The sequence below is a fragment of the Wolffia australiana genome, chromosome 9, assembly GCF_029677425.1.
Source record: "Wolffia australiana isolate 7733 chromosome 9, ASM2967742v1".
Taxonomy (NCBI): domain Eukaryota; kingdom Viridiplantae; phylum Streptophyta; class Magnoliopsida; order Alismatales; family Araceae; genus Wolffia; species Wolffia australiana.
Window position 1 is genome coordinate 12,583,104 of NC_135843.1, and position 25,656 is coordinate 12,608,759.

At 37.7% G+C, this 25,656-nt stretch overlaps 3 protein-coding genes across 5 annotated transcripts; 1 reads left to right on the top strand and 2 right to left on the bottom strand.

Moving 5' to 3' along the window:
* The first annotated feature begins 7,345 nt into the window (after positions 1 to 7,345).
* Positions 7,346 to 10,578, top strand: LOC144707439 (Pentatricopeptide repeat (PPR) superfamily protein). Of its 3 annotated transcripts, none has more exons than XM_078580545.1 (3): positions 7,346 to 10,063; positions 10,198 to 10,393; positions 10,468 to 10,578. In XM_078580545.1, the coding sequence occupies exon 1, from the start codon at positions 7,483 to 7,485 to the stop codon at positions 9,946 to 9,948; it is 2,466 nt and encodes an 821-aa protein (XP_078436671.1). In that variant the 5' UTR covers positions 7,346 to 7,482; the 3' UTR covers positions 9,949 to 10,063; positions 10,198 to 10,393; positions 10,468 to 10,578. The 3 variants fall into 3 exon arrangements, with proteins under 3 accessions (XP_078436671.1, XP_078436670.1, XP_078436672.1); XM_078580544.1 differs by having other exon boundaries at positions 10,312 to 10,393; XM_078580546.1 differs by having other exon boundaries at positions 10,315 to 10,393.
* A 116-nt stretch (positions 10,579 to 10,694) lies between these two features.
* SRX (sulfiredoxin) lies at positions 10,695 to 14,258 on the bottom strand. The gene is made up of 5 exons (XM_078580547.1): positions 14,035 to 14,258; positions 13,500 to 13,654; positions 11,854 to 11,887; positions 11,194 to 11,287; positions 10,695 to 10,895 (listed from the first exon to the last, which is right to left on the bottom strand). The coding sequence occupies exons 1-5, from the start codon at positions 14,111 to 14,113 to the stop codon at positions 10,880 to 10,882; spliced, it is 378 nt and encodes a 125-aa protein (XP_078436673.1). The 5' UTR covers positions 14,114 to 14,258; the 3' UTR covers positions 10,695 to 10,879.
* Positions 14,259 to 21,985: 7,727 nt separating this feature from the next.
* On the bottom strand, positions 21,986 to 22,447 carry LOC144707606 (uncharacterized). The gene is made up of 2 exons (XM_078580811.1): positions 22,321 to 22,447; positions 21,986 to 22,195 (listed from the first exon to the last, which is right to left on the bottom strand). The coding sequence occupies exons 1-2, from the start codon at positions 22,411 to 22,413 to the stop codon at positions 22,070 to 22,072; spliced, it is 219 nt and encodes a 72-aa protein (XP_078436937.1). The 5' UTR covers positions 22,414 to 22,447; the 3' UTR covers positions 21,986 to 22,069.
* Between the last annotated feature and the right edge of the window lie 3,209 nt (positions 22,448 to 25,656).

Genomic DNA, 25,656 nt, shown 5'->3' on the forward strand with positions numbered 1-25,656 from the left:
TGTAATTAATGAATATATTACGCATTTATGGACTAATCATATAGTAATTATTTATTAAAATATTATTATCCCATTTAATAGATTTCCTACCTTGTTTAATATATAGAGCTTGGAATTTTTGTTTTCTTCCATTTGGGATAGTAGGATTCGGAGTTAATGTTAAACTATGAATCCTGTTATCCCATATGGAAGAAAATCAAAAGTTTATGCTCTATATATTGAGCAAGGTAGAAGACATGTTAGAAAATTATGGCATTATTAACATAGTGTATCTAAGATGATGATAAATATCGATTTTGCTGTTGATATCGGATACCGATATCGGGATACCAGTTCCGACATCCGGATATCGAATTCCAACATACGGTATCTGATATCCGTCTTGTCCCAACTCAGTCGATATCTGTCTCCGATATCGGTCTTCACCTGATGGACAGATATCGTCTGATATACAATATTCGATATCAGACACCGTCTCGTTTTTTCTGGATATCAGATACTGAATGTCCAATACTGGATATCGGATGGATATCAGACGGACAATTACTACCACACCATAAGGAGCGTTTAGGAGCATTATAAGGTCAACTAAATGATAGACAGTTTTTCAAATAAGATTAACAAATATATTATATTAAGCACCCCATCAAAGATCATGGGTTCATCCCAGAATGTTCATCCCATTTCTATACCCAAAAACTTATACATCATCATTGACCCTATCATGGTCAGCAAAATATATTTTAAAAAAACAAATCTCTGATAGTAAGCACATGACCAAAAATCATAGGTACACCAAAGAATGGCATCCTATTTCTTATACCCAGAAACTGACACATCGTCATTAACCCTATCAAGATAAAAAAATCTCTCTTTTTTTAACAAATATCTTTTATTTACCAAATATTTTATCAAAAGCACCCCACTTGGATCAATGGGTACACCGAAGAATCTTAATCTCATTTCTTATTATACCCAGAAACTTATACATCACCAGTTCACCCTATTCAGCTCCACAATCTTCAATCAAGACTAAGAAATCTCATTTTTTACCAAATATGTGATAGACAGAACACAATCAATGATCATGGGTAGACCCAAGAATATTCATCCTATTCCTTATTATACACAGAAATTGATACGTCATCATTCTTCCTACCCAAAGCAACTATTTTCAATCGATACTTACTAATCTCTTTAATAACAAATCTCTGATATTGAACACCCCATCAAAGATCATGTGTAAATCCATGAATGTTCATCCCATTTCTTATTATACCAAAACCTGAGATACCGCCAGTTCCCCCTATTCAAATCTACATTTTTCAATCAAAGCTAAGGAATCTCTTTTTTCAAACAAATCTCTGATACTAAGCACCCCATCAAAGATCATGGGTAGACCCATGAATATTCACGGAAACTGAGTAGACCCAAGAATACCCATGGGTTGACTCTGATATTCCTTATTATACACAGAAAATGATACATCATCATTCACTCTATCAAGATCAAAAAATCCCTTTTTTAACAAATCTCTTTTTTTACCAAGTCTCTGATAGAAAGTACCCCCATCAAAGATCTTGGGTACATCCAATAATGTTCATCCCATTCCTTATTATACCCAGAAACTGAGACATCACCAATTAACATTCTCCATCCCACATTTTTTCAATCAATACTAACTAATCTATTTTTTACCAACTCATTCCTTATTCGCATGAATGTTCATCCCATTCCTTATTAAACCTAGAAACTGACACATCACCAGTTCACCACACACCCCCATTCAACAGAGAAAACACAGTATAAAATGGGAGCAACAAATCTTGTTTTTATTTTACCAAATCTAAGATCCTGCGTACACTAAAGAATGTCCATTCCTTCTCTTTTACGCAGAAACAGATACATCATCATTCATACAATCAATATCAACAAAATTTCCTTTTTCTTAAAACAAATCTCTGATAGTAAGCACCTCATCAAAGATCATGGGTACACCCAAGAATATACATCCCATTCCTTGCTATACCAAGAATTTCATAGACCACCAATTCACCTTATTCAGGTTCACATTTTTCAACCAAGATCAACAAGTGTCGTATAATAAGCAGCCCATAAAAGATCATGGGTGCACCCAAGAAAATTCCTCCCATTTATTATTATACCCAGAAACTGAGACACAATCATCCACCCATTCAAGTACATATGTTTCAATCAACAATAAAAAATCTATTTTTTTACCAAATTTCTGGTAGACAGCTCCACATCAAATATCATGGGTGCACCCAAGAAAATCCATCCCATTTCTTATTATACCCAGAAACTCAGACAGAATCATCCTCCCTAGTCAAGTCCACATTTTTTAACCAAGTGCAACAAGTGTCTTACAATAAGCTGCCCATAAAAGATCATGGGTGCACTCAACAATGTTCATCCCATTTCTTATTATACCCCGAAAATGAGACTCCATCATCCACCCTATTCAACTCCACATTTTTCAATCCAGGCTAAGAAATATCCTTTTTTACCAAATCTCTGATAGAAAGCACCCCATTAAATATCATGGGGACACTCAAGAATGTTCATCTCATTTCTTATCATACCCCGAAATTGAGACACAACCATCCACCCTATTCAAGTCCACATTTTTCAATCAAGACTAAGAAATCTCTTTTTTTTACCAAATCTCTGATAGAAAGCACCCCATAAGAAATCATGGGTGCACCCAAGAAAATTCATCCCATTTTATATCATACCCAGAAACTTGAGGCACAATCATCCACCCTATTCAAGTTCATATTTTTCAATCCAGACTATGAAATCTCTTTTTTTACCAAATCTCTGGTAGAAAGCACCCCATCAAATATCATGGGTGCACCCAAGAAAATTCATCCCATTTCTTTTGATACTCAGAAACTGAGACACAATTATCCAGCCTATTCCCCTCCACATTTTTCAATCAAGACTATGAAATCTCTTTTTTTACCAAATATCTGATAATAAGCACCCCATCAAATATCATAGGAACAACCAAGAATGTTCATCCTATTTCATATAATACCCAGAAATTGAGACACAATCATCCACCCTATTCAAGTTCACATTTTTCAACCAAGATCGACAAGTGTCTTATAATAAGCAGCCCATCAAAGATAATGACGAACACCCAAGAATGTTCATCACATTTTTCAACCAAGACTAAGAAATCTCTTTTTTTACCAAATGTCTGCCAGAAAGCACCCCATCATATGTCATGGTTGCACCCAAGAATGTTCATCTTATTTCTTATTATACCCAGAAACTGAGACACAATCATCCACCTTATTCAAGTCCACATTTTAAAATCAAGACTAAGAAATCTCTTTTTTTACCAAATCTCTGTTAGAAACCACCCCATCAAATATCATGGGTGCACTCAAGAATCTTCATCTATTTCTTATTATTCCCAGAAACTGAGACACAATCATCCACCTTATTCAACTCCACATTTTTCAATCAAGACTAAGAAATCTCTCTTTTTACCAAATTTCTGTTAGAAAGCACCCCCATCAAATCTCATGGGTGCGCTCAACAATCATCCACGTTATTCAAGTCCACATTTTTCAATCAGGACTAAGAAATCTCTTTTTTTACCAAATTTCTGTTAGAAAGCACCCCCATCAAATCTCATGGGTGCACTCACGAATCTTCATCTCATTTCTTATTATACCCAGAAACTGAGACGCAATCATCCACCCTATTCAAGTCCACATTTTTCAACCAAGATCGACAAGTGCTTTATAATAAGCAGCCCATCAAAGATAATGACGAACACCCAAGAATATTCATCACATTTTTCAACCAAGACTAAGAAATCTCTCTTTTCTACCAAATCACTGAGAGCAAGAACCCCATCAAATATCATGGGTGCACTCAACAATCTTCATCTCATTTCTTATTATACTCAGAAACTGAGACACAATTTCTGTTAGAAAGGACCCCATCAAATATCATGGGTGCACTCAAGAATCTTCGTCTCATTTCTTATTATACCGAGAAACTGAGACGCAATCATCCACCCTATTCAAGTCCACATTTTTCAACCAAGATCGACAGGTGTCTTATAATAAGCAGCCCATCAAAGATAATGACGAACACCCAACAATGTGATGGCGCAGCACCACCGGACGTCATCGGGCCAGCACGCGAGGAGCCACCGTTGTCACCGAACCCGCCACCGACACGTGTCCAGCTGACACGACGAGTCGCCGCAGCGACGCGCGACCCCGAGTTCAGGTACTCGGCATGACGCACGCGCCATTTTCTTCGTCGGATTTATCTACTTCTATCTCCTTTTGTTTTCCTTATCAATGTAGTGAGGGGAAGGCCGATATGAGGACATCTTCCCCTCCCAGCCCTGCTAAGGGGCCTGTTTTTCCCTTTTCTTTCTTCCTTTTATCTCTTTTTCTTATGTTGTTTTGGGGGCCCATCTTCACCTTCCTATATAAGGAGGGGGTGGGCGCCCAAAGAACACACTCTTGAATTTTTTATTAAAGTTATAACGTGGAATTTGAAGAGTCACGATCGTGAGAGAAGGAAGAAGAAGAAAGAAGAAGAAGAAGAAAGAAGAATAAGAAGAAGAAGGAAGAGGAGAGGGAGGAAGAAGAAGGAGGAGGAGAAGAGAAGAAGAGGTCAGGCTGCGCAGCCGCCCCGTTCCCGTCTCGCCGATGCCCTCCGCCCCACGCCGTCACCCTCCGCCCCACGCCGTCGCCTTCGCCGACACGCCGCCACGTTCTCGTCTCGCCGTCGCCCTCCGCCCCACACCGTCGTCCTCCGCCCCACGTCGTCGCCCTCCGCCCCACGTCGTCGCCCTCCGCCCCACGCCGTCACCTTCGCCCACACGCCGCCACGTTCTCGTCTCGCCGTCGCCCTCCACCCCACACCGTCATCCTCCGCCGCACGCCGTCGCCTCCGCCAACACGCCGCTGTTATCCGCCAGCAGCGCCGCTTCTGGGCGTTCTGCCGCCGCCGCTGTCTGTTACTGCGATTCCACCGCCATCAGCCACCGTCCCGCACTGAACGACCGCCCGACCGCCGACGCCTGCAGCACCGACCGACGCCCACCGTTCCCGCCTCTATCACAAGAGTTTGGTGCCGCCCGAGTGGTCCCGCAGCCGTCCACGGGTTCTGCTGCCATTTCCCGACGTTCCGCACGACTTGCTGCGCCGCCGACCGGTCAGCTGCCCGGCCGTCTTGCCAGTCAACACGCCCCTCCACCCGATTTATCGCGGACTGCTTGACTCCCGCTCGCGTGCGACGAGTCATTGCCGACCCCCCTCGCGGCTCGCGGGTGACGTTGCTACGGACGCCTGCCCACCCCGGCTAGGGACACCCCATTTGTTGTCTGCTGCTGGATTGCCCGCTCGCCGTCCCCGACTCGACGGTGCATCGCCGCCTCGTGCCTCGCCCAAGTCGCGACGATTAGCTACTCCACCCCACCCGCCGCATTCGCATCGGTCAAGCATCGGCGCCCACAGTTAGCTGCCTCTTCCGGGGCTCCTTGCTACGAGATAGCGTCGCCAGCGCGACGAAGGTATCCCCCTGCTTCTGTTCTTACATCTCTTACTTTCTTCAGTGCACTTTCGCTTGCCTCCTCTGCGCTCGGGTTAGATATAGGTGAGCGAGACAGGTTGAGAAAACGACGAATATTATACACCAGTCTTACCTGCCCGGTACGAGTCGGGTTCACTCGACGCGTGTGAGCAGTTCAGCGGGGTCTCCCCGTTCGGCGACGCACTCGCCCTCGACCCTCTCGGGCGAGGTTCGGGAGGTCCGTCTGACCTCACTCATAGCGATCCCGTCAATCTCTGGAACGGTATCCCCTGCTCGTCGGTGCACGCACATACAACACGTAGGGACTTTCGCATTGCACGTCATCATTATTACCTGTCTATTAGCATTCTCGGACGACACTGACTGTCGGCGTCCGAGTGAGATCCTTATTCGATACCGAGCCGCTACCCTCGGTGACGACCGGATGTCGTCTTGACGACGTCCAGCATCCGAATGTTCATCACATTTTTCAACCAAGACTAAGAAATCTCTCTTTTTACCAAATGTCGGCTAGAAAGCACCCCATCATATGTCATGGTTGCACCCAAGAATGTTCATCTTATTTCTTATTATACCCAGAAACTGAGACACAATCATCCACGTTATTCAAGTCCACATTTTTCAATCAAGACTAAGAAATCTCTTTTTTTACCAAATTTCTGTTAGAAAGCACCCCATCAAATATCATGGGTGCACTCAAGAATCTTCATCTCATTTCTTATTATACCCAGAAACTGAGACGCAATCATCCACCCTATTCAAGTTCACATTTTTCAACCAAGATCGACAAGTGTCTTATAATAAGCAGCCCATCAAAGATAATGACGAACACCCAAGAATGTTCATCACATTTTTCAACCAAGACTAAGAAATCTCTCTTTTCTACCAAATCTCTGAGAGCAAGAACCCCATCATATGTCATGGGTGCACCCCAGAATGTTCATCTTATTTCTGATTATACCCAGAAACTGAGACACAATCATCCACGTTATTCAAGTCCACATTTTTCAATCAAGACTAAGAAATCTCTTTTTTTACCAAATTTCTGTTAGAAAGGACCCCATCAAATATCATGGGTGCACTCAAGAATCTTCATCTCATTTCTTATTATACCCAGAAACTGAGACACAATCATCCACCCTATTCAAGTCTACATTTCTCAACCAAGATCGACAAGTGTCTTATGATAAGCAGCCCATCAAAGATAATGACGAACACCCAAGAATGTTCATCACATTTTTCAACCAACACTAAGAAATCTCTTTTTTTACCAAATGTCTGGTAGAAAGCACCCCATCAAATATCATGGGTGCACCCCAGAATGTTCATCTTATTTCTGATTATACCCAGAAACTGAGACACAATCATCCACGTTATTCAAGTCCACATTTTTCAATCAAGACTAAGAAATCTCTTTTTTTACCAAATTTCTGTTAGAAAGGACCCCATCAAATATCATGGGTGCACTCAAGAATCTTCATCTCATTTCTTATTATACCCAGAAACTGAGACACAATCATCCACCCTATTCAAGTCTACATTTCTCAACCAAGATCGACAAGTGTCTTATGATAAGCAGCCCATCAAAGATAATGACGAACACCCAAGAATGTTCATCACATTTTTCAACCAACACTAAGAAATCTCTTTTTTTACCAAATGTCTGGTAGAAAGCACCCCATCAAATATCATGGGTGCACCCCAGAATGTTCATCTTATTTCTTATTATACCCAGAAACTGAGACGCAATCATCCCTATTCAAGTCCACATTTTCCACAGAGAATCTACACAGTATAAGATGGGAGCGAGCAAGCCTTGAGCAGAGAAGAAGCAGGAGCGAGGAAGGCGACGCCTTCCTCCCTTCACCGAGCTTCCTCTCCCTCTAATGGATGGCCTCTCGTCTCCCCTTCTCCCTCCTCTCCTCTTCCCCCTCTTCCCCTTCATCCCCCCCTCCCAGCTCTCGCCTCCTCGCCTCCAAGCTCGTCGCCGCTGTCAACGCCCGCCACTCCGACCCCCTCTGGGAACAAACCCTAACCCTAATCGCGGCAACCCAGGAAGAAGAAGATGAAGAAGAAGAAGCCCATGGCGCCGGAGCTCACTCGGCTATGGCCTCCGCCGCCCCTCTCGCTCTCAGCTGGCTCCACGACCCAGACTCCGCCTTGGCCTTCTTCCGCTGGCTTCGCCTCCGACTATCTCCCCCTCCTCAATCCTACCCCCCGCTTCTCAAAACCCTCTCAATGTCGCGCAGGTTCCTTGATCTTGATCGAGTTCTTGAGGCCATGGCGGAGGAAGGGATCCAGCCCTCGCTCCACTCCCTCGGCGACGTCGTCGCTGGCTACGCCGTCTCTGGGGACGCCGCGAAGAGCCTCCAGTTCTTCAATTCCGCCAAGGAGATCCACCGGCAGCTCCCCCACTCCCATGCCTGCAACCTCCTGCTCAGATCTCTGCTCCTCCGGGGTTCGCTCCAATTGGCACGCCAGGTGTATGAGGAAATGCTCGCCCGAGGCGGCGTCGCCGATAACTTCTCCACGGGCATCATGGTGAAGGGGCTCTGCGATAGAGGGATGGTCGGCGAGGCGGCGGCGCTCGTCGAGAGGCGGTGGGGCTGTGTGCCCGACGTCGTCTTCTACAACGAGCTGATCCATGGGTGGTTCAAGAAGGGCGATGCCCGGCGCGCCCGGGCGCTGTTCGGCGAAATGCAGTGCAAGGGGTTCCTTCCCAGCTTGGTCTCTTATGGGACTATGATATCTGGATTGTGCAGAATTGGGAAATTTGATCAAGTCAGAGCCATGATCATGGAGATGAGAGGGAGAGGAATGGAGCCCAGTGTGGAGATCTACAACACTCTCGTCGCCGCCTTCTGCCGGCGTGGGTCGATGACGGCAGCGAAGGCGGTGTTGAAGCCGATGATCGCCGAGGGGCCCGGCCCGGATACTGTGACTTACAATTCAATCATCTGGGGACTCTGCCGCGCCGGCCGGGCTTGCGAGGCGGAGCGGTTGATGCGCTCGGCTGAGACGAAAGGCGTAAAACTGACGCAATTGAGCTTCACGCCGCTGATCCACCATTACAGCATGCAAGGGGAAGCCATACTGGCATCCAATTTGCTGATAGAGATGATGGAGAAGGGGTTTCCGCCGGACATGGTTGCCTGTGGTGCACTGATCCAAGGGCTTGTGACGTCTGGAGAGGTCGAGGCGGCCATCGCGATCAAGAGGAAGATGATGGACAGAGGGTTGAAGCCAGATGCTGCAGTCTTCAATGTCCTCATCAGTGGGCTCTGCAAGAAGAAGATGCTCTCCAGTGCAAAGGATCTGCTTGCAGAGATGCTGGACCTTGGGATCGCCCCCGACGAGTTCGTCTACGCCACGCTGATCGACGGGTTTGTAAGGAATGATGATCTGGAAGAGGCAAGAAGGCTGTTCAATTTCTTGAGTGAGAAGGGAACAACAAATCATCTTCATGGGGTGGCCGTGTATAATGCCATGATCAAAGGGTATTGCAGGCTGGGACACATGAATGAGGCAACATCTTGTTTGCATTTGATGAGAAAGAAGGGGTTAATCCCTGATATGATCACATTCACCACCCTAATTGATGGATATGTGAAGCATGGTGACATGAAAGCAGCTCTGGTGATGTTCACTAAAATGAAGAGGGAGAGATGCAGGCCAAATGTGGTGACCTACACTGCTCTTATCAATGGTTTTTGCAGGGCTGGTGATTTTAAGAGAGCTCAGCAGCTCATCAAGGACATGATGTCACATGGCATGGCCCCTAATGTCATCACACATAGCATCCTCATTGGGCATGCATGCAAGGCAGGAGAGATAGATAAGGCTGTGGGTTTCTTCAAGGACATGCTACTCTCCAAGTGCCCCCCGAATGATGTCACCTTCCATTACCTTCTCAATGGGCTTGTACATGCCGTCCTAGGGCTTCACATTTGTCGTGTGCATGACAATGAGTCCATGCTCTTGGGGATGTTTAAAAGCATGTTGGCTGATGATTGGGATCCATGGTTGGCTGCCTATAATGCCATTATCATCTTCCTATGTGAGCATGGGATGGTTAAATCTGCATTGGGCTTGGTAGAGAAGATGAAGGCAAAAGGCCATGAGATGAAGGCTGTGACATGGTTTTTTCTACTTCATGGGTTTTGTGTGGAAGGGAGATCTGATGAATGGGGTGGATTGGTTGACAGTGATTTTTCTCAGCAAGAGGTGGGGAGTCTGCTGAAATATGCCTCCCTGCTGGATAAGTATACTAATAAGGGGAAAAAGTGCGAGGCAACAAAGATTATGTTGTCCCTGCTGGAACCTGCTAACCCTGAGGAAGTATTGAATTATGGGTAAACTAACTTACTACTGAAGAAAAACCAGAAATGCTGCTCTCTCTGGTTAAAGAACATGAACTCTCTCACATGATTGGACATTTTGCTGCTGTCGTCCCTCAAAATGGATGCTTCCTGTAAGTACTTTCTCAAATTTAAAATGAAATTCAAGTTGGGAGGTTCACCGATTCGTCGGGTGTTCATCCCTCGTTATAGTTCAAAAAAAAAAAAAAATTAAATTCAAGTTGCCTGAATTGAGATTTCTATTCAGGTTGTGGGATCTCAATTGGCTTGAGGGAAAACCCAGACATATCTAGTACATATATGATGAGAAGCGGGGTGCGGTGAATAAATCTTTTAAATTGACGCATCTTTTCTCTACCAGCAGCCTTATCAACGTGCAGTCCTCAGCCGCATAAAAGGAACAAGTGATAATCAACAAAATATTGCCAAGAGATTCACAGAAGGTGAAGAACGCACATTTCTTTCTTATCATGATTAAATAAAGAAATTTTCCTGAGCTCTACCTTTCTCTTTGCAGATCGTCGGGGTGGGGAACGTTTCTTTAGGTTTTTCTGTTTGAACATGTAACCAATTATATTTTGATGTTTCAAAATTCAGTCATGTATATCTATTGTTTTTTTACTTCAAAGCTAACCATGGGGAAGGCGGTTCAAGCCATGCTTAGGATTTTTTCTGCTCTGCCAAACAAGTAAGCTGGAATGAAAACCAAATGCTGAAAGCTTAAAACTGTACGAATCAAACAAGTGAAAAGAACTCGAGATGAAATTGGTGGGGACCATCATAAAATTTAATATACATCCGTAAGTTTTTCATTGTTAGTCCACCGTAAGAATTATAAGTTCATCGTTTCCATGGCAATAATATCAAGAGTCTGTCCAGCTCTCCATCTTGCAAAGGGTTGTCTGGTGTGAAGCCAAATTGCTCAAACACTAGCGCAAGTGGTGTCTGAAAGATTGTGCGGATGGATTAGAATGAAATATCTGTGAATCAAAGCTAAGAATGTAGGAAATTTGACTACTTTAATCAAGATCAAGGATTTGTGCAGACAACAATGATATCAATAATAATAGTTGTGATAATAAGAATACTACTAATCATACTAATGATAATAAATTATAATAATGGTCCTAACCATAGCTGTGTTGGTAGTGATAACAATGATAATAATGAGAACAGTGCGAATAACGATTATAATTATAATATTGAAAATAATGATCAGATTGATAATAAGATGATGATATACCGGAGTGTTTCCCTGGTTCCACGACGGACCTTGCACCGGATTGTGGGGAGGCCTAGACGCTGGTGGGCTTCATAACGATGGCAGCCAGAGAAACCTACATAATTAGCAAGAAGATGCAGATTTAAGGTTAAGTGATTGGTTGAAGAGCTTGTTCTTAGTTCAGAGTGGCAGAGTTGGTTGATCCAATGACAAGTAGACTAAATCTACTCGTCATATTGCCATTTCAATTTATCAATTTGGCCCAGTCGATCTGATTCACCAATTAATCAAATTAATTTTTAATTAAGCCGATTAGTGGCTAAGTCAAGTAAAGGGATCATCTGAAGATATTGTTTCAATCAAATTGGTCTATTGATTGATTCAGTTGAGTTGATGACGAGTCAACAAGTCAGTTGGCCAAAATCACTAATAAAAAATAGGATCTAATTCTCATCGGATCGAGTTTCAGTCGGATAGGATCGATCATTATTAAATAATTATGCTAAAACCTATCATTCAAATGATAATTGAAGTTAATCTATGGCACAACATGGATATTGACCCCTCATTTCTCCTTAACTTGATTCCAAGTGAAAAAAACAATCCAAGATATATCTTTAATTTGTACCCCTGACTTCATTGAATAGAATTCAAATAGAAAAAACAATTAATGGCACGAACCATAGTAAACGCCGTCCACATCAAGCACGTCGATCTGAAATGGAGGGCAAATGAGGCATTAGATTGACACGATATTGGAAGGAGCAGCTGTTCACGGAAATATTATAAAAAATCCCATACATTAAATTGACACATCTTATATATCTTAAATGACCAAACATACTGACTTATGAAATAAATGTTGGCAACAATGGGAGAAATTCACAGAAAATCAAATAGATTCTATAGGTTTAAACTGGATCGAAAAGTGTTCAACTAATGCGAAATTCTATGATAATAATTTTATAATTTGAGCAGGAGAAAAAAGGTTTAACGAGTCCAAAATTAGGTGATGATGATCATGATGTATGCAAAGAAAAAGAAAATGGACCCTAATAAGTTGCGCTGGAGCAAGAAGGGGTTAAAGAATCCATGATGATGATGATGATGATGAAGCGAAGAACAACATAGAGCTATATAAATTGAGATGGATCCAAAATGCTTGAACGAGTACAAGGTTATGATGATGATAATAATAAAAAGAAAATAATGATGATGATGCAATGAGAAGAAAATAGGCCCTAATAATCTGAGCACGATCAAAAAAAGTTTGACAAATGCATCTTTATAATGATGATAATGATGATAATGATGATAATGATGATGACGATGATTATGATGATGATGATTACAGGTTTAACGAGTCCAACATTATGCTGTTCATGATTACGATGATGATGATGCGTTTTCATGAAATAGGTCCGAATAATTTGAGCACGATCATAAAGGGTTTAAAGAAAGCTAATGTATGATGATGATATTGATGACGATGCTGGTGATGGTGCTGATAGTGATGATGATAATAATAATGATGATGATAGTGATGATAATGATGATGATAATGATGATGATAATGATGATGATAATAATGATAATGATGATGACGCTGGTGATGGTGCTGATAATGATGATGATAATAAAAATGATGATGATAATGACGATAATGATGATAATGATGATAATGATGATAATGATGATGATGATGATGATGATGATAATAATGATAATGATGATAATGATGATGATGCTGGTGATGGTGCTGATAATGATGATGATAATAATAATGATGATAATAATGATGATAATAATGATGATAATGATGATAATCATGATGATAATGATGATTATGATGATGATAATGATGATAATCATGATGATAATGATGATTATGATGATGATAATGATGATAATGATGATAATGATGATAATCATGATGAATATGATGATGATTATGATGATGATAATGATGATTATGATGATAATACTTTGCACAATGGATAAAAAATACCCATGCTTTAGCACCTGGTACAACCGCTCCTGGTGCAACAGCAAGCACGAGCTGACTTAATGATGATGATAATAATGATAATGATGATGACCATAATAATAATGATGATAATGATGATAAGCATGATGATTATGATGACGATGATGATGATAATGATGATAAGCATGATGATTATGATGATGATAATGATGACGATAATGATGATGATAATAATGATGATTATGATGATGATAATAATGATGATTATGATGATGATAATAATGATGATTATGATTATGATGGTGAGGATGAGGATGAGGAGCATCATGATGATGATTACAGGTTCTTGCAGCCCGATCTCCTTGATGCTTTCCATGAGCTCTTTCACCTTCACGGGGTCATTTGCCCTTGTCCGCAGGAGGGGTCTTCTTATCTGATCAAGGGGTATCTCGAGAACCACGGGCCCTCTTTTTTTCGTCTCAGGATACGGAGATCCTGAGACGAGAAATAGCAAATCGAAGCTAAGGAAACTATAATTTATCGAGAAATGAACAAAAAACAACAAATCCAAGCTAAGGAAACAAGAAATCATCGAAAAATGAACAGAAAATAAGAAATCCAAGCTAAGGAAACTAGAAATGATCGAGAAATGGAAAGAAAATAAGAAATCCAAGCAAAGGAAACCAGAAATGATCAAGGTCGGGAAAGTTATGAGATCTTTAACCAAGGAAAAATTAAAACAAAATTGGTGGAAACTTTGTGCTACAGAAGGCGAATTTTCTTGAAAATTTGGAGAAGGATTGTTCCAAAATTCTGGTAGAAGTATATCATCGTTAGTCTTCCATGATTCTTGAATAATTTCAGGGTTTCGTTACCGTTTGAGGAAGCAGCAACGATGGGACGGTGCCGTAATTTGCCCACTCCATGAGGAAGAAGAATCAAATGACTAGCCATCTCTCTCTCTCTCTCAAAGAGTTTTTCTCTCTCCTTCTCACTATCTCTCTCTCCCACACAGACACACTCTTTGTCTCTCTCTCTTTCTCTCTCTCTCTCTCTATTTCTCTTTCTCTCTCTCTCTCTTCTATCTCTCACCCTCTCTTTTCTCAGTTTCTCTCTCTCTTTATCGTTCTTTCTCTCTCTATCTCTTTCTCTCTCTATATATATCTCATTCTCTCTATCTTTCTCTCTTTCTCTTTCTTTATTTCTCTCTCTCTTTCTTTCTATATCTCATTCTCTCTCTCTTTCTATTTCTTTCTTTCTCTCTATCTCTTTCTTTATTTGTCTCTCTATCTCTTTCTTTATTTCTGAACCACGGAAAATGGTAGGGAATCATTTCTCTCACTCAAACTCTCTCTTTCTTTCTATCTCTCATTCATTCTTCCTCTTTCTTTCTTTCTTTCTCTCTTTATCTCTTTCTTTATTTCTCTCTACATCTCTCACACTTTCTCTCTTCCTGAACTACGGAAAATGGTAGGGAATCATTTCTCTCACTCAAACTCTCTCTTTCTTTCTATCTCTCATTCATTCTTCCTCTTTCTTTCTTTCTTTCTCTCTTTATCTCTTTCTTTATTTCTCTCTACATCTCTCACACTTTCTCTCTTCCTGAACTACGGAAAATGGTAGGGAATCATTTCTCTCTCACTCTCTCTCTTTCTTTCTCCTCTCTTTCTCTCTTTCTCTCTCCCTCTCTTTGTCTCTATCTCTTTCTTTCTCTCTTGCTTTCTCTCTCTCTCTCTCTCTCTCTCTCTCTCTCTCTCTCTTTCTTTATGTATCTCTTTCTCTCTTTCTTTCTTTATGTATCTCTTTCTCTCTTTCTTTCTTTATGTATATCTCTCTCTCTTTCTTTCTCTCTCTTTCTTTTTTTCTCTTTCTCTTTCTCTCTTTCTTTATTTCTCTCTGTCTCTCTGTCTCTCTCTTTCTCTCTCTCTCTTTCTTTGTTTTTCTCTCTCTCTCTTTCTTTATTTCTGTCTCTTCTCTCTCTCTCTCTCTTCCCTCTTTCCCTTTCTGTCTTTCTCTCTTTTCTCTCTCTCTGTTTCTCTCTTCTTTCGCTATCTCCCTCTCTTTCTTTCTCTCTCTCTCTCTCTCTCTCCTTTCTCTATCTCCCTCTCTTTCTTTCTCTGCCTCTCTCCCTCTATCTCTCTTTCTCTCGCTCCCTCTCTCTCTCTCTCTCCCACTCTCTTTCTATCTCTTTCTCACTCTATATCTCTCTAAACCACAGAAAAGGGTAGGGAATCATTGGATAGAATTTTGAAGGATAAAATCAGGGCATATATTATGAGGATATTGTTAACTTTCGAAAGAAAAATGTGATCTATAAATTACAGGACAGAAATCAAGTGTGGACATGTATTTTTCAAAAAAACGAATAATTTTTTCTACATATTATATATTTTCATATATATATATATCTCTAATTGCACATAATGGTATGGAAATCATTAGATTTCTTAAGGATAAAAAACTTATTTTAGTAGAATTTGGCATGTCTGAAGAATAATTCATTAAATTTATTCCAGAAAGCTGAGATACTTAAAGTTCAAAAACAGGAATTCAGTGCGGGTATATGTATTAAATACGAAACCACATAAAGAGTTTTCATCTATTCTTTTAATATCACATTTAACCATACTCCGATAAGTGATATCATGAAATTCAAAGTGTATTTATTATTAAAATATGTGGTCTAATATCTTGGGCTTTAAATTTTGTTTGGGAATCAAGAAACAAGTATCAATGATCATTTTTCAGCTTCATAAAAATCCTTCTTTTAACACGACGACAAAATGCAAGAATAATGTGCTCACATGGTTATAATATAACCTCAACATGGACATCATCTAGAAAATTGGGGTGTTGATTAGTATGGAAACCTTGTTTTGAACCTTCCATATAAATAGATAAAAGTTGCAAAAGTGTCCTTTTGCATAAAAATATGTCACTATAATATCAATAAATATTTATCAATCATAAATCTTGAAACAAATCAGAATCTTTATGGTCAGCTTTTTATTCCCCATCTGGAGATAAAATATCCCTACATTTAAAAGGCCTTGATGTTTGAAGAATCTAAAAGCAGTTCGAACGAAGACATGGATCTGAGCACTTGCTCTTAGAAATATTTAATGTTTTCTCTTTCCTGATTTCTAATCACTCAAAGTGAACTTTCTATGTGTAAATTTTTTGTCTTTAGGTAGATAAAGTGACCACTTTCTTCTTAGTATACAATATATCAGTTATATACACATATATCTGCAACTTCTGTAGATATAGCTTAGAATAAAGTTACCATGTCAATTATCATCCTTAAAAAAATTGAATTTACTAACTTTAGTAATCATGATCATTGTTTCTATACTATATTTCCAAATCATGTTTAATTATCAGACTATGTCAGTAGTTTAAGAACTGGCAGATATTTATTTCAGCAAGAGAATCTTGAAAATTATCTTATTAAAATTAATTGTAAGTAAGTCATCTAGTTTCTTACATAAAATATTAATTGAAAACTGTATATTTTCATATTAAACATTTGAATGTAGGCCTCTTTAGGATAAATTTTGAAACAACATATAGGTACGAATTTATGAGTATTTTAAGAACAGTATTCTCCATCAAATTTTGGCGAAATCAGAGAGTGATGATATCAGCATCCAACGAAAGAAAACAAGTGATAGTAATAGTTTTTTCTCATATTTTTATTGAAATCATCTGAATTTGTGTTCTAACATCAAATAGTGATAAAATGTGTATGAAATTTTGGATTTTGATTAAAACTTTTTGAGGCAAATAGAAGTCTAAAATATAACTTAGTACCACTGGCAGTGGAGGAAGTTGTGAAATGCACGAAATGGTTTCAGCAACTTAGGGATCTTTCTTTATACTGAAATGCCTTCGTTAGCTGATGACCCAAAGGATGATTTACTTTAAAAGTCCGCATAATGAGATTAAGTGAAAAATCCAAAAATAATCTTACATATATAAAAAACTTTGAAATATAATATAGAAATTAATTCCCCTGGAAAATGCCTCTTAATGTCATTCTATAATCCTTGTGATCTTGTCATGTCATAGAAATGATGGAATCACTGAAAAATCCAAAAACCTCTTACATAGAAATAAAAATTTTCAATAGTATACGGAAGCTAATTTCCCTTGGAAAATGCGTCTGAATGCCATTTTGTAATTCATGAGATCTTGTGAAGCCATAGAATTTCATGGAAACAGCGGAAAATCCAAACATACTCTTCCATAGCAATTAGAATTTGCAATATAATATAGAAATTAATTCCTGTTGGGATATGCCTCTTAATGCCATTTTATAAGATCTTGTCTAGCCTTATAGTTAATGTAATCAGTGAAAAATTCATACAGATTCTTACCTAGCAATAAAATTTGCAATATTAAATAGAAATTCATTCCCCTTGGAAAATGCCTTGATCTCATGGATTATAATGCCATTTTATAATACTTGAGATATTGTCAAGACATATAATTGATGGAATCAGTTAAATATCCAACCAGAATTTTACCTAACAAGAAGACTTGCAATTTCATATACAGCTAATTCCCCGTGGAAAATGCCTCTTAATGCCATTTTATAATCCTTGAGATCTTTTCAAGCCATAAAAATTATTGAAAGTCTTTTACTGGTAGGTCTCTAGGTTATCCTGCACTCCTGATATTTTTTACCCTTTTATTCTTTGAGTATTCTCAGAATATTATAGAATGATTTATTTCTCATTCTAAATTCTATTGAATTTTTTTCACAAAATCAAGGTAAAAATCATTAAAAAATTCTTTAGTGGATTCTTCCAGCAAGACCAAATATTCACAATGAGATTTTTTGGCCTACTATTTTTCAAAGTGGGCCATTTAAAATGAATGAAATGAGTATAGGTCGAAGGAATAATTTTTCCATCACCTGTTATCTCCACAGGATGAATGATATTAATTTTTTTTATTTAAAGTAAAATCAGATAACAAATGAGTGAAAATATAAAAATGAGAAGAATGATAAAAAATTTAGTAAAAATGAGGTTAAATCTAAAATTAAATGAAAGTGAAATAATTTCAAACCTGACCTTTAGGGCATTTTCATTAAAAAATAAGTGTAACATTTTTTCACATTAATAGTTTTAAAAATTTGTTATAGTAGGAATGTCAATTAATAAATAAATATCTAGATCAATGGATACTGAAATAAAACATTTTTTCTAGCCACATCTGAAGACAACATGCCGGTCGAACATTCCATCATAGTGACCCAATGACATGAAAAATTCGTTTAAATCAATATATGAGGGAAAAGTAGTAGGTTTTGTCCTGCATGGTTTTTTTCATGGATATAGGCTGTTTGCTAATTTGCCGTGTTTCAATTTAAACTAAATATTAGAAACATAATCTACGAATTACAATTTAAATAAAATGTAACCTAATAATTAAAAAAGAAAATATAAATTAAATTACTCTTTTAATCAAGTGAAATCAATTTTTTGAATTATAATAGGGATTATAATAATCTTAAATGGCAGTTTAGTGCATAATTTTTCTTTATGAGACTAATAAACCATATATTTTTTAAATAGGAAAGCAGAATTTTATTTGGTACACTGAAGTTGATATAAAATATATGAACTTCATGAATAATAACATTGATGAGAAAATAAAATTTTAAAATCCTGATTAGATCGCACTGACATGACGAGCACATGCCGATGGTCACTCAAACACTGGGTAAATAAGTTGAAGGCTGATTGGCGTCTGAGTGGTTCCTTCCTCTATGGTTTTGCATATGAGAATTCACTTAGTGAGATCGTTCCAATGGTAGGGTATTCAAGTGGCTTGAAATTTCAGCTGGCTAGTATATCTGAAACTTTCAGTTTGAGAATTTAAATGATAAATGTTTAGCATTTTATCCAAAATTTGGGAAGTTTTTAATGAAAAAATCATCATTATCATGTTCACCTTAAAATATCATACTAGTTAAACGATCAAAGCTAATGCATGTGAATTACATATCAATACCAAATAAATATGATTTTACGCTTTCGAGTTATAACAATATTTTCTTGTAAAAGTAATTTAAAAATGAAAAAATTAGATCATAATTCATGTATCTTATCAAATTTAATTAAAATAAGATAAATAAATAAAATTTTAGAAATTAGTACATGATGACAAAATTTGGGGGTTTCATTTATCAGTGCTAGTTGAATTAGCCAATATAATTTAGATCAATGATAAGTGGTGATTATGAGAGGAAATGATTTGATATTTAAGCTTACATATATGATTAAATATTGAGGGAGTGGTGTGTCCATTGTTAATGATAATTTAGGAATTGATATTTTGTAAGGATGTGAGATTTTTGTAAGATACAAAATAAAGTGAGATGTGATGGTGAGATAAGGTGATAATAATTGATAATATGAATATAAGTGAAATGATAGGATATAAGAGAAAGTGGATGTTGATGGTATATGATGGTATGGATATAGAGGAATTTGATCGATAGATGTTTAGAAGAATATTAAAATGTTTGTATAAAAAATCACTTTCCATCATTATCTTCTACCATGATGAAGATGGTTTAATGCTACCAGAGAGCCTCTCCACCTTTTTTATACATTCAAGTTCAATCAATATTTTTCACCCAGCATGTTGATACATCTCTCTCTCTCTCTATAAATATATTTACATATATACACATATTTGCATATATATACATACATACAGATATATATATATATATATATATATATATATATATATAGAGAGAGAGAGAGAGAGAGAGAGAGAGAGAGAGAGAGAGAGAGGGATACGAAGAGAATGAGATAGTGTGATTCAGTGAGAGAGAGATTGAGATAAAACTGCCCTCAAATTTATAGATCAAAATTAGATTTTGGATTTTAAAGTTGGATGATTCTTAGCTGTTGATTGGAATATAATTCTAAAAATCAATTTAATCATTTTAGAATTGGAATTATAAAATTAAATGCAGATAAACATATAAAACTTTTCTTGTGTTTTATACCAACAATTAAGTCATTTAAAGACAATGAGTAATACTTATATTTGTATTTTACTTAATAAACTCATACCCAAAAGATTGTTAGTAGTGCTCATGAGGATCTTCTTTGTATGCTTGAAATACTCCTTTAGTGCATAATAACTTTATTTATATTTCAAATAAAGATGAACATATTTGTAAGAACATCAAGTCCAACAAATATAAAATTTGGATTTATTCACTATACTATTTTTAGGGCCAAACGACTGTTGGGCTGAGCCACGATTGACTGACCAAGAAAAGATTCATACTGCGGAAACATTAATTAAATAAAACATTGAAAACTAAGACTAAAGCTATCAATTTGCATGGAGTCCAATTGGCTATTATTCATGTTTAATAAGTTCTTGTAATACAAGTCAACAAAACTAGTTATTATTGAATTTCTATGCCATCAGCTACATATCATTTGCAAGTGCTATTTTAATTGCTGGTCTTGATTCTGTAAGTTAGTTGAGAATGATTTTTTTTTAACATGGGTACTCACTGTTTCACTTTTCTATCTTCTCTTTCGCATCTCTTTTACATATTTCCTCTAAGTAGGCTTGACTGTTCATTAAATAGTAAACATATTCCTTTTCTACTGATGTTTTATTATATGGATGTCAAAATATGCCATACATGATTTTATAAGAGGAGCCTTTGGGCCCAAAACTGAGCAGATCCACTCCTCTTCCTATGAGGTCAACCATCCATTAGGTACAGTGGACCAATAAAGTTTAGCACTAATTAGTTTAAATCTGATTTATATCAGGTTAAATTATTTCAAGATAACATTTTACTCGAAGCTACATCTTAAATATAGTGCGTCAGCTTCAAGATCCTGCATGAGTATATGAACTTTAAGAGGTCATTCTCATCCAAAAAAATGTGTTATATCTATCACAATATAGTTTCATTCAGAAATCAAACGGGTCTAGTGAATCAAATTTCATGAGATCAATTGAATAAACCTACTTAAATAAATCGACTTTGTTTGTTCCAAATTGGGATCTGATCACAGTTTGCTCTGATTGATCAAGCCATTGGACAGAGAAAAAAAACACTCGCTCATTCAATTTTTCAATCGGATGGATCAAACCAATCAATCATTATTCGCCGGATCAAAATAAAAACACTTCCTCTCTGCAACTTGTAAAAACTCACTTTGGAGTTGTAGCCTTGGCACATGGTTGCGAACGACCGCCAGGTTTATAAGAATTATAACAGAGTATGACATTGGATGAGCTCAAATCTACTGGGAAAATCCTCCTCTAAGTTTGGGAAGAAAAATCAGAATCATGTTCAAATGATAATTTTGGCATGCAGGGGATAAATTGTGTCGATAAATTAGCAGAGGCTATCGAAAATATCCGTCTCAGGAATCTCGTGTTGTGAATAGATTTCCAATAATCTCTCAGCAGTGAGCTATGGAGAGCATTCTGGGGAAACGTTCATTAATATGCAGAAAGAAATTATAGAAAAATTACGTCTCAAAAATCTCCTTTTCCTTGCAAACCCAATAATCTGGGCTTCTCGAGGTCCAAATGAACAATTTTTTGTGTAAAAATTGGAGAATAATGAAAAAATTAGGGAAGAAAAACCAAAATCCGCTGCAAAACTGTTGATCGATGCTTCTCCATGACAGATTTCAAGATATAACTATTTAAATAATTAGAGTTTCCTTCTCTTTCTAAGATGATCAATAATAGGAGTTTTTGGAAAAAGAACTGGAAAAAATTGTTAAAAAATAAACTAAAATCGGCTGCAAAACGATCTGCAAGACAAATTTTAAAAATTCATGCGAGATCGAAAATACCCAGGTTGTGCTTCCGATAAATAAACATAATTGAGGGAATTAATTAGGGTTCCCGCTTCCTGGCCTCCTTCTCAGCCTTCCTCCTAGTCCTCGTCTTCCTGGAGCTGGCGCTGGAGGGGAATTCCCCGCCGTTCTCCCTTTCAAACTCATCCAAGTTCTCAAACGATTTCTAAAAGACGATCAGATTGAGACATCAGATCCGGGTGGACAAAAATCGAAACAGAAAAAAAGGAACTCAAGAGATTAAAAAGGTAAAAAGCGAAGGGAGATTGCGAGGAAAATGAAGAATCGGACCTCTCTGATCTCCGAGAAGCTTACGGCGTAGAAAGTCACGGCAGCTGCTGCGGCGATGCCAAGAACCGGAAGAACCATCTCCATCGCGTCCATTTCTGATTTCTCTCTTCGTTCTATCGGAAATGGATAAACGGACTCATTATTTATACTTCAGGCAGGTAGTGTCTGGGAAAGATTATGTCATCCAAAGTTGTCATCGTCTTTGTCATCCAAACAATGTCATCATCATCATCATTGTCAGTGTCAACATCATCGTCAAGCAGTTAGTGTCTTTGTCATCTAAGCAGTGTTATCATCATCATCATTGTCAATGTCAACACCAACATCAACATCAATGTTATCGTCATCACTATCGTCAAGCAGTTAGTGCCTTTGTCTTCTAAACCATGTCATGATTATCATTGCCAATATTAATGTCAACATCGATGTCATCGTCAATGTTATCCTCATCATTATCGTCAAGCAGTTAGGGTCTTTGTCATGTTAACAATGTCAATGTCAATGTCAACATCATCATCATCGTCAACGTTATCGTCATCATTATCGTTAAGCAGTTAGTGTCTTTGTCATCGAAACAATGTCATCATAAGCGTTGTCAATGTCAATGTCAATGTCAACATCAACGTCATAGTCAACGTCAACGTCAACATCAACGTCATCTTCATCATTATCGTCACACAGTTATCTTATCATCATTTTCAATGTCAATGTCCAAATCAACATCGTTGTCAACGTTATCATCATCATTATCGTCAAGCAGTTAGCGTCTTTGTCATCAAAACAGTGTCATCATCATCATTGTCGAGGTCAATGTCAACATCAATGTCGTCGAAACAGTGTCATCATCATCATTGTTGAGTTCAATGTCAACATCAACGACATCGTCAATGTTATCATCATCATTATTGTCAAGCAGTTAGTATATTTGTCATCTAAACAATGTCATCATCATCATCATTATCAACATCAATGTCGACATCAAAATCATTGTCAACATTATCATCATCATCATTATTGTCAAACAGTTAGTGTCTTGGAATAATTATGTCACCCAAAATTGTCATCATCTTTATCATCCAAACAGTGTCATTGTCAATGTCAATGTCAGAACCAACGTCATTGTCTATGTCAACATCAACGTCATTTCAACTGTATCCTCATCGTTATACATATTTTCATCGCCATCGTTGATGTCATTGTCATCGTCAACATCATTCTCATTGTCAAAGTCATTGTCGTTGTCATTGTCAGCACGAGTGTCATCCTCGTCCTCTTCCTCCCTCAGGCAATTCCCAATGGATATGATGATTCTGTCAATCATAGTCTCACATTATCTAAGCAAGGTTACAAAGGGAATACCATGGTTTGTCTCGTCACTGCTGTTGTCATTGTCATTTTGTATGTGGGTGAAAGATGATGATGCTGAGGTAGTTATCATTGTCATCCTGTTGAGGGCGAAAGACAATTATAATTACAATTTGGCCCTCATCATCATCATCATGGAGAGTGGTCAGAATGACAGGTGATGATGTTATATCCATTGTCATCTTGACGAGTGGTGACGATGAATGCTATTTTTGCCATAGTTTAGTACAGTTATGACTCATCATCATCCTTTCGTCATCCTCATTGGTGGTGGCCAATACTATAACTTGGTTCATTTCTTTCATTCTTTGTGAGCATCCCAGCTTGAAACACATGTTTTTTATGTCAAATAAGTAAAATTAAAGCAATGTGACTGCACTTTCTTGCGTCAATGTAAAATGCATCAAAGAGAAAATGGGAATTGAGATCCATCTCATTTCAGCTGGTTTAACATGGTAATTTTTTTATGAGACAAATCTAATGGTATAACTTTAAGGAAATAAAACTCTTGAAATTAGTATTAATGATTATCTCACATTCAATAAAGAAGAAATCTACAAATACATGATAACAAAATTTAATTATGGGTTTTCAACTTACTAAAATGTGTTCTTTATATAAGGTGCTTACTCATGAGATATTGTGTTTTTCTTTCTCTAAAAGCTTATGTTCCTGATGAATTGTCTATAGTGTTTGACAGTACCTGTCCGGTATGGGTTTTTAACATAGACCTAAACCTTACCTATACTTCAGTCTTGTTCCGGCCTGTTCTTGTTCAGTTCTGGACCTATCCCAGTCTGGTCAGGTTGACTAATCAATGTCAAAGTCAAAGTATAAAATTTATGTTCATAGTAACGTTAAATATCCTCTACATCAAGTGGTTGCCTAGAGATGGTTAAATATATGGCGTCTACGCTGAGCTCAATAGAACCCTCTCCGTCGAGTTGGATTTGATATTTTTAGAATTTTCTTAAAAAATTAAATAAATATCAAATAGTATACTTCCGGGTTTGATCTGGTTTGATACTTTGACCTAAAATTGTTTGACAAACTGGTCCACCCTCAAATGGAGGACCTACAGTCCCGTTTTGGTCCGGTCAAACTGGTCCTTGGTCTTAAATGTCCAACCCTAATTGTCCACATCATTTTTTTAGAGTTAGGTGGTTGAGCTAGATTGGCGTGAATGAGTATTAGGAAAATATATACATAGACTTTCAATATTTTTTACAAAATACTAATTAATCTAGGTTGCAAAATAAGCCTTTCGCATTTCAACAATCCTGACTGCTATTGGTCATCTAAAATGAGTTAGTTGTTCATTCCAAGGGAACACATCATATTATAATCATGCTAATCACTAAGATAATATGAAGGTGTAAAATCTGAAAATTTGGGAAACAGCTATTAGGTTATGAGACGTAAAAACACCTTCATATGGTCACGCACTACTTCATAAATTTCTCTGAATTTTCATATATCTCTTTCTGTTGTTTGTATTCTGAATTTATTTTCCACTGCTTTCACATTAGTTAATGCTCACTTTTAGGTTCAAAATTCCTAACATTTTATTTAGACCTTGCTCCAGAGGAAAAATGTCTGCTCCATCAACTGAATGATGCCAACCTAACATTTATTGCAATAATATATCATCAATAGTTATATATCCACACTGATTAAACTTTCTAAAGAGCAAGAAAATTATGCAACAAGCCTATTCAGAGCTAACTATTCATCTGTTTCAGGGGGAAAAAGCAAGAATCATCAAATAGAAGGGAATGGTCTGTGGAAGTCTGAATAAATACGAGAAATGTCATCCTTCGATGAACAAATATAAATCGATAACAATAGATATTTTAAATGTTTAAAACAGAATCAAGAAATGGATACCTAAACTTATACAAACAGGATGATAATTGGAAATATTTGGTTAACTGATAAGCCAAATTTAAGAAAACTGTATAAAAATGAGAA